The 9,359-nt window shown below is 35.8% G+C and overlaps 1 protein-coding gene across 5 annotated transcripts in view; it reads left to right on the forward strand.

Moving 5' to 3' along the window:
* Nucleotides 1–9,359, forward strand: part of shc3 (SHC (Src homology 2 domain containing) transforming protein 3) — a 24,250-nt gene extending 14,891 nt beyond the window's left edge. For all 5 annotated transcript variants that reach the window (XM_008424464.2, XM_008424462.2, XM_008424466.2 and 2 more), the window contains 11 exons: nt 1,029–1,099; nt 3,176–3,239; nt 4,002–4,121; nt 4,280–4,333; nt 4,515–4,566; nt 4,646–4,775; nt 5,545–5,698; nt 6,430–6,520; nt 6,624–6,815; nt 8,087–8,406; nt 8,486–9,359. In XM_008424464.2, coding sequence (XP_008422686.1) covers nt 1,029–1,099; nt 3,176–3,239; nt 4,002–4,121; nt 4,280–4,333; nt 4,515–4,566; nt 4,646–4,775; nt 5,545–5,698; nt 6,430–6,520; nt 6,624–6,815; nt 8,087–8,406; nt 8,486–8,614 — 1,377 coding nt within the window. In that variant the 3' untranslated portion in view covers nt 8,615–9,359. The remainder of the gene's footprint in view (nt 1–1,028; nt 1,100–3,175; nt 3,240–4,001; nt 4,122–4,279; nt 4,334–4,514; nt 4,567–4,645; nt 4,776–5,544; nt 5,699–6,429; nt 6,521–6,623; nt 6,816–8,086; nt 8,407–8,485) is intronic.

Genomic DNA, 9,359 nt, shown 5'->3' on the forward strand with positions numbered 1-9,359 from the left:
AAACCCAATTTGTTCTTCTGCACTCAGCATCTCCAAAGTTTAGTCCTGATATCAAACAAAAAGCAATAGATATATCAACAGAAAATAATGAAGTACAATTCCTGTTTCTAATTAGGAATTAGAAACAAATATGAATTAAGACATTCATTCACCATAAACCTAAGTATTTTCTAATACTAAACAAAACATTTTCATGTGATTCTAATATAGTCAGAAATAATACAATTTTAAATACATTCATCATTAACTAAATTAATTCTAAAACAAGATAATAGAATTTTTAGTCAAACATGTTATTAATAACTAAGAAAAATGTCTTACAAATTAAATGTTAGTGATTTAAAACATTTTGTTATATTCAGTTTTTTTCACCATGTCAGATGTTAGTTCTGGAAGACTTCTCATCCTGGTTACGTGAACCGACCAAAGTTCCCTTTGTCAGAGTAATTCAAGTGATAATGTCCTCCACCTTCCTGCATATGTTAATTTATGACCTCCTGTCTTTAATGACAAGACCCCAGTGGTCTGAGCCGAAATTCTCTTGCAGATCCTCTATTCTCCTTTGTACTTTAAATACTTAACCCAGCAATAGTTCTTCGGGTTTTAAATCACTAACACAAACCTGTTCAAACTTAAGAAATTCGTTCTAAAAGGTTTAAACTGTGTTAAACACTAAAAATAGTCATTTTTCCTCAACAATGGACATGTTTATGAAAATACAGCTGTCCACCCGAGGACGCAGAAAGGAATAAAGCTGATGCATTTAACTTTGAGCTGCCTGTATGCATCTCATACAACACTGATACACAAGCTCAGAAGGACGCAACTATTTCACATTTAACACCTGTCCAGGTTTGTCTGCTTCTCAAGCTGTATAATACCCAATACTAAAATTTTGAATACAATGATTATGAAACCACAACAGGACTGTGGTGACTTTGATCTTTGTTCCCTGACCAAATATGTTATATTTACATAAACGCATGATGGTTTTGTTTGCCTCAATTTTCATTCTTGATTCTTTGCAGTATCTGGGCTGCATAGAAGTCTTGCGATCGATGAGATCCTTGGATTTCACTACAAGGTCACAAATAACAAGGTATGTTCAAACATGGTGTGCTTTTATTCACTCAAATTTTTGCGTTTTATGGCTTGTTGCTTTTAATAAAATGGTAGCTTCTAGGTTGCTTTCTATAATTATTACTAAAACACATGGCTGTCTTGTAATATTTCCTGGTAACAGTATCTCAAATACAATAAATGTAAAAATATTTGGGACTGATTGTTTTTGATATAGACGATATGGCTCACTGCCCAGGTCACAATCATAGCTCAACAGTTTAAAGACAAAACGGAATTTTTGTTTCACAAACATTTTTGTTTAATTACATCTTTGCATGTCCAGTTTGTAAACAAAGCATTTCGGCTACATTTAATCTAACATCCTCTACTCGGTGTAGGAACTTCTACTCTTTCTACACTGAGTAGAGATCCCAAAGCTGGAATATAAAACTTATATTGTGAAAAAACAAAACGCCAACAAAATGTTTACAATTTAAATATGTTCATCTATGTCTTCATGCAATAGACAGACATGTTTAACATTGTGCTATGTACCGTGAAAATGAACTGAATCATAATGATGTAGTGGTTGATTCTGTTGAGTGAATATAAAATGAGCATAAAGTTGGATTAAAATATTAGTGTATACAAAAGATAACATCTTGAAATATTTCACTGTTTAACCTTAAAAAAAAAAGTCCAATTACTTGTTTAGTTGATTAACAAATGACTGAAGCTCCTCTTTAAGCCCATTTTTCTTTCCGTGTGTGTATTGCATCAATGACACACAAGGATTAAAGTGACTCAGACCCTGACAATGACTCAGTGGCTCTATTGTGTCAGAGTCCAAATGAGCCCTCCCCCCTCCAAGAAAAGTAACAAGCAAAATACAATACAGAGACAATTAAACCCATTTTAATAAGAGTTGCACAAGTTAGAAAATCTAATTGTATGCGTCATTATAAAACATTAAAAATGATTGATTCATTAAAGGTGTGTGTAATAAAATGCTGCAAAATTCCTGCATGCCATATTTTTGATGAAGATGGCTTCTTTCTAGTGTATCTAAGCAACAAGACATTCAAATCATTGTCCATTAACGGGTAAAGCAATCATTTTTATTGATGTAAACTCTTCTAATTTGATCACTTGGAGGTTTTTGTGACTCCATAAGTATGTTTGAAGTTTGCTGCCGATGTGCAGTGAAACAAAGCCTGATAGGAATTAGTTTGTCTTGTCCACTTTTCTGCATGACTTTCTGAGCTTGGCATCATTAGTTTGGAAAGCTATGTCGCTGTGGCCCAACTGTCACATGATTGGCCTTTCTTTTGTTCAGAATGTCAGGCAAAAAAACCCCATAAGTTACAGAAGACAAGTTATTAGATTTATCAGAAAGATAAGTCTCTTATTTTTGAATTGTGCACAATTCTTATTAAATTAGTCCTATTGTTAATCACTTTTTAATTCATGTGCTTGTCTTCTGTGTATGAATCCTTACTTACTCAAAAGTGTGTGAAAGTTTGAAACATCATCCCATCATCATTTTCAGCAAAGTGGACAGCTTTTTCTAACTTGTGGACAAGCACAATGTAATGCCTCTGAAGCATAGGTATTTAGAAAATGAACATGTTAACTCAAACACATTTTAATCTGTGTAAGGACAGTCATATGCACAAAAGTCAAGTATCTTCAAAGTTGGTGGGGAAAAAAAACTGATGCATTCAAATCTAAACATGGTCCTCTAATCTAGGCAGGAGTACATTGGAGGAAAATTCTTTCCTAAAAACTTACAGGAGGTGTTGCATCACCTCTTTCATAATGACTTTTGTTTTATTCTTTTTTTTTAATATAGTGTTGTAATATCTTGCGTCAAAAAATACAAATAAAATCTACTCAATTAATAGTTTATTCATTCATTACTATAGCTCTATATTAATGTTAGAAATATTGAATGTTTTTAAAGCAGATTTAGATTTGAAATAAAAAACTAAAATAAAAAAAAGTTGCACAATAACTGATTTTCAGTAAGTATTAAACTGAAGTAATAATGGGAATATGATCCATGTTATTGCTGATGACACTGAACATGGTTGTCCTCTTACCCTCCCTGTAGGGAAGCTATCAGCCTGGTGTGTGAAGCAGTTCCTGGGACTAAAGGAGCGCTGCGGAAAAGAAAGGTATGCTGACAAACGGAAACACCGTCCAGATCCCAGAAGAATATACACAAACTGCTCAGTAGTTTGAAGAAGAGTAAAGGACATTAGATATTCATTTACCCTTCTGTGGTCTATTTATAGCACCCCTCTGTGTGTTTTGTCCCTCCCCCCCCCCCACTCCCTTTTACCTTCTTGTATGTGAAATGAGGCAGAGAAGGCAGATGAAGACGAATGGCGCTATGTCTGCGTGGGTGTAGCTTCAACCCACGATGTATTACACACTGCACAATGCTTAGTGACTCATGTAGCTCACAATATCTGTGATCAGGAGGCTGAGCTGCAGTGTGAGTGAATTCTGTTTGTGGGCCTTAATGTGAATCATTATTCTGCTCTCTAAAGCTTCCTCAAATGTCAGAAAAGGGAATATAACAAAAATGGAATGATTACCATCTAATTTCTCTGAATGGAGATTCTGATATTAGATGATGTTCCTGTGGATGTGTGACAAACATGTGGTGGTGACATAGAACGGAGAATCTTAAATAACTTTGGCCTTTTTATCTGCCCATTCCCCTTTAAAAACCTTCTTTTAAATGGGATGAAAGTTGTATTTGGCATCGGATTCAGACTGGAGATTTGCCCTTTTGTTGTTTTGAGTTAAGTTTAAGATGGGGGTCAGAAATCTGTAAGTTGATTTAAGTTTAGGGATTTTTTTTTCCCAGTTTGCATGAAACGATAACATTTTTTCTTCTGTCTCTCCATTTCTTCCCCTGCTCCATTTAGCCACCATCCAAAGCCCTGTCCAACATTTTAGGCAAGAGTAATCTCCAGTTTGCTGGCATGTCCATCAACCTGAATATCTCCACCAGTAGCCTCAACCTAATGACCCCCGACTGCAAACAGGTCAGTCTCCAACAATCCTCAATTATGTCCAAAATTAACTCATTATGGGTGAGTTAATTTGGGACTTTTAAACTTTATTTCACAACGATTCGTATGTGCACAAAATATTCAGTTTACGAATGCATTTGTTTTTTTTCTTTGTTTTTTTCTTCTGTCAGATCATTGCCAACCATCACATGCAGTCTATCTCCTTTGCATCAGGTGGAGACCCTGTAAGTATTTCCAGCATTAATTTTCAGTTTAACAACATAGATGTTTTAAAGAGTCTATCTGCGATTTAATGCAAATTACCTCACTCTGTCAAATACAACTTAACACATGATATTGACCTATTTCAATGCATTAGCAGTATTATATCAGTGGAATTTACCAAGTTATATTTTATTCTTGTAGGATACAACAGATTATGTTGCCTACGTAGCAAAGGACCCAGTCAACAGAAGAGGTGAGGATGCATTTCTGACATTCATAAAATGGTTTAATGTGCAGCATGTTCTTTACTGCTGTAATCTGACCGTTCTCAGCATGTCACATCCTCGAATGTGCCGATGGGCTCGCTCAGGATGTTATCAGCACCATCGGCCAGGCGTTTGACCTTCGCTTCCAGCAGTACCTGCAGTGTCCCTCAAGCAAGATGTCATCAGTCCATGACAGGTAAGAAGTTCAATATCAATGTTTGAATTGTTCTTATACAGGTCTCAAAAAGTCTGGGAAAAATATGGGTATATTTAGAAAAAAAAAAGGATATTTGAAAGATTTATTTTTTTTTCCCTAGCTTTTCTTAATTTTCTATTTTATAATTGCTTTTACACTGATTTAGATTTAATTGACCTGCTTTGTCTTTGTTTTGTTTTTAAAATTTTCCTTGTCAAATAGATGGAATAAATGGGCAGACCATTTCACTACTGTTTAGATGCTGGACTATTTCAAATAAAACTCGAGCTGAACGTGTAATAAATAAAAATTAAAAAGACCAGCAACTTACTAAACATACTTTTATTTTTAGCATTTTTATAAATAAAATAAACAGTCTTTAAAGCAAAAATCTGTTCTGAAAAACCTACATTTATGGTAGGATTCTTCAGTTGTTTGGTAAATGCAACAGTTCCAAATTGTGAACAAGAGCTTCTGTAAGTAAGCCCAAATAAACATTGTTTTGTGATTTGAAAGGTGAAATTGGTGTCTTCAAAAGTAATAAAACACTGAAAATATTTTAATATGGTTGAAATAGAAATTGTAATCTTTATATGAGTTCAATGTTAACATTATGGTGAATAAACGTTTCTTAAGAACATACTCAAGAGAAACAATAACTTCTAAGAAGAAACATTTCTGTTGAATGTTCAATTTGAGCTGGTGAAGAGTTTAGGTTCTGCTTTCCATATATATGTAATGGTTTTCCATGTTTGATGCTTTTTTCCAGAGTATTAAACATGGAGGAGTTGGCATGGACAGAGGAAGAAGAGGAGTCAACAGAACATCCTTATTATAACAACATCCCCGGCAAAATGCCACCCCAAGGAGGCTTTATTGATACTCGACTGACGAATCAGAACGCAGCATCTGAAGGAGGCCAGGTAGAAGGTTGATAATATTCTAAAGCACCATAAAACAATCGTGTGTACAGGTTTTGTCTTACAAAAAATAAATCGGCACCTCATTCAAAAAAAATTTGCTAAGATTATAGCAGTCTTTTTGTCTTTATATGCTATTGACTTGAGACTACAATGCCATTAAAAAGTATTCTGTCTGTGTTTTTAGTCAACTTAAATGTTTCAGACTGTTACAAAATGTCATATCGGACAAAGATAATCTTGTTCTCAAGCTTAAGGTCACAAACTGATGGCAGGATATTCTTCTTTAGCATTTTGGTGCAAAGCACAAATTACAGTTACAATGACGGTTCTTGATGCTGAACAACGGCTTCATCAAAATGCTTGACTGTCGGTACAATCTTTCCCCCAAAACATTGTTGTGTTTTATCTGTCATAAGGAGACACACACCTTCTAAAACATTTCAACATTTTGTCTTGGAACGTTTTCTTGTGTCATTTTGTCCTGGTCAGTTATCAGCTTCCCAATACAAAGGGCTATTCACATTTGATGCATAATTTAACGAGGGCAAATATACATACTTCCTCTTATTAAAGATATCATCATTTTAAATACATTTTCTGTATTTATCCAGGTTATTATTGATTATTAAAATGTATTCTATGATCTGAAACATTTAGGTGTGACAATGTTTACTATGATTTGTATGTGTTTTTGTTTGAGAAATAAATTCACTGCTTGTGCGTTTGATCAGATTGGTCCGGGCTCGGTGGATCAGACGTACTACCAGGGACGGCATTGTGAAAACTGGGCTGATGAAAGGAAAGCCATCTTCCTGCAGCAGGGTAGGAACAACCAAACACTCCAGTACAGTAAGCACGTATTTACTCCTGGACCATGTTGTCACTTCATCAGGCTGACTTTGGCTTCGTTTCTTTCAATATTCAGGATCTTTTGATATCAGCAGTTTGCCAGAGAATAAAGGTCAGACACCAAAAGCAGCGGAGATGCCCATGTACGTCAACACCCAGCAGATTGATGCCCAGGTGCTTGCAGCTCTCCAGGCTGAAGCAGAAAATGCCACAAAGGGCATAGTAGAGGCAGGCAAAGGGAGCCCCCAGAAGGACCTGTTTGACATGAGTAAGACTCGATTCATTTCTATTTAATGTTTAGTTACCATTTGTTTTGCATAATAAAATTAGAAGATTATAACTTGGAATACTGTGAAAAAACATTTTTTTCGGCCCAATATTTTTGGAAGAGATTAGTTCAATTGTGTTGATTAAAATACAAAGAACGTACAAGTTTAAAGCTCTCATCAAAGTTCTGTAGTTTGTGCCATTTTTCTTGCAGCTGTTTTTTTAATGCAGTCAAAAATGTATCCCTATAATTTAATAAGTTGTAGATACAAGTTACTGAATTTGTTGTGGTTTAGAGACCACAACAAATATTTAACAGTGTTCAATATTGCCTGCCACAGTTTTGCTGATGGAATTAGATCTCTTGTCTTTATAGGTTCTGCATAGGATCATTGAGGTCTGTGGGCATTTTTTGACAATCAGTGTTTCAGTATTACTGCCACATATTAGGGCTGAGGTCTGAGGTTTGTCTGGGCCATTGCATCACTCTGTTTTACTACTTATCTGCCCTCTTACATATTTAGCTCTCACGTCAGGTGGATAACCGAGTATTTGTCCAGAAACAATTGCTGGTAAAAGTCATTTGTAGTTTTATGTATGATATGAGAACTGTTATCAATTGCTGGAAAACCTAATTAAAGCCAAAATCATCTAATTATGTATAAAGTTTTTTGCTTTATAAAACTGTGCTATTATTACACGTGTACTAGTACTACTGTTTTAAGATAAACAGAAAAGCCTTAAAATAAATGTTTTTGACAATTAATTTGAATACTTATGTCAAAAATAGTCTAAAATTGATTAAGCAAGTTTTGGTTTTTTTCTTGTGTAAACTTTTATGAGAATTTGGGTATCTATAATTAGCTTTTTTCCTGATAGATTCTGTAGATTTTTACAAATTGTGAAAAACAAAATCTAAACTTCTCCAAACCACTGTGACCTTATGTGAAAAATATAATTGCCCCTTGTAAAATCATGAGTGAATTTTGTTTGAACACAATTTTTGGGAAGTTAAGTTAAATTTCAGTCAGCACGGTGGAAACTGCAAACTGTTCTCTGACAAGAAATGGTTACCAAGCCATTTCTCAGACTTTGGGACTCCGGTAAACTACACTGAGAGCTGTTATCTACTAATGGACATACATGGAAAAGTGCTGAACCTTCCCAGAATGGCCGGCCTACTTTCCGTAAATGACACAATACGAAAATATTTTTACAATCATATGAACTACAATTTTCTGTTGTGACTCTTCCTTTCCTCTCATGCACTAGAGCCCTTTGAGGAAGCCATTCAGTCCCAGCCACTGGCCCCTGGGCAGTCCCAGACTCAAGTGTCCAACCTTCAGAAGGCAGCTTCTGTTGACAACTCCAGCCCTCTCCTTGTCCGATCTTTGGCTTTCCGCACTCAAGAGGAGCTGGAAGGTCAGACGTGGTACCATGGCAAAATGAGCCGCCGTGATGCTGAGAAACTGCTTAAGAGCGATGGGGACTTCCTTGTCCGCACGAGCACCACCAACCCAGGGTCCTACGTTCTGACTGGTATGCACAATGGACTCGCCAAACATTTACTGCTTGTGGACCCTGAAGGCACGGTAAGAACAGGATAAAAAGCTGGTTTTAGAGCATGAAACCAAAACTGATTCTTAACACCCGTTTTCTTCCGTTTCAAAGGTACGGACAAAAGATCATATATTTGACAGCATTGGCCACCTTATTGGCCATCACCGTGACAAAAATTTGCCTATTGTCTCAGCTGGGAGTGAACTCTGTCTCCATCAGCCTGTTGAAAGAAAATTGTGATGCTTGAAATGCCTGATGGGAAGCAGAGGGTCTTTAGACGCCCTCTCCTCCTGGAACTGGAAGATGCCTACAAAAGGCTCAATGTGCTCAACCTGCTTTACTGGAGTCACTGGAGTACTCGTGATTTGTTAAGGATTAAGGAAAACTATTTATAGAATTGCTATTATTTTGTTGTGATGACTGAAATGCTATATTTTTGAGAAGAAAAATCGGTGCATTTGGATTTGATACTTTGATTTGGTGTTTAATTAAAGAAACAATAAAGCGACAAATTGTTCTTGTAGTTTAGACGCAGTGCAAATAAAACCTCAAAGAGGCAAAGAATATTTTAAAAATGAAACTCTAAACTAAGTTTTGTCTGTCAAGCACAACCATATTTCTACTGAACGTGTTGACTTGGTGGTTGAAGAATCAGAAAACGCTCTTTTAAATAAATTCTAATAAAAAAATTGCCCTGAAACTGACCATTAGTGTGACGGCTTGATTTATTAGTCTCCATATGAAAGCTACTTTTGTTGGAGTTTGAAGCCGAATGTGTTGTCAGTGTCGGGGAGCAAACGACACCTTTTCATACTGCAGTCAATGGCTTTAGAGATCAGCCTTTTTTATAATATAAAGTATTTCCTTGTGTCACTGCAGCCGCATGACTTCAAATCAATTGTTCTCGTGGCCGTGTTTGTAGACCTTGAATTCCCCTTTATTTGAAAAGAGGTGCTTGTGTATGCTGACACTGTATAAAAAAAAA

This window comes from Poecilia reticulata, linkage group LG12, assembly GCF_000633615.1.
Source record: "Poecilia reticulata strain Guanapo linkage group LG12, Guppy_female_1.0+MT, whole genome shotgun sequence".
NCBI lineage: Eukaryota > Metazoa > Chordata > Actinopteri > Cyprinodontiformes > Poeciliidae > Poecilia > Poecilia reticulata.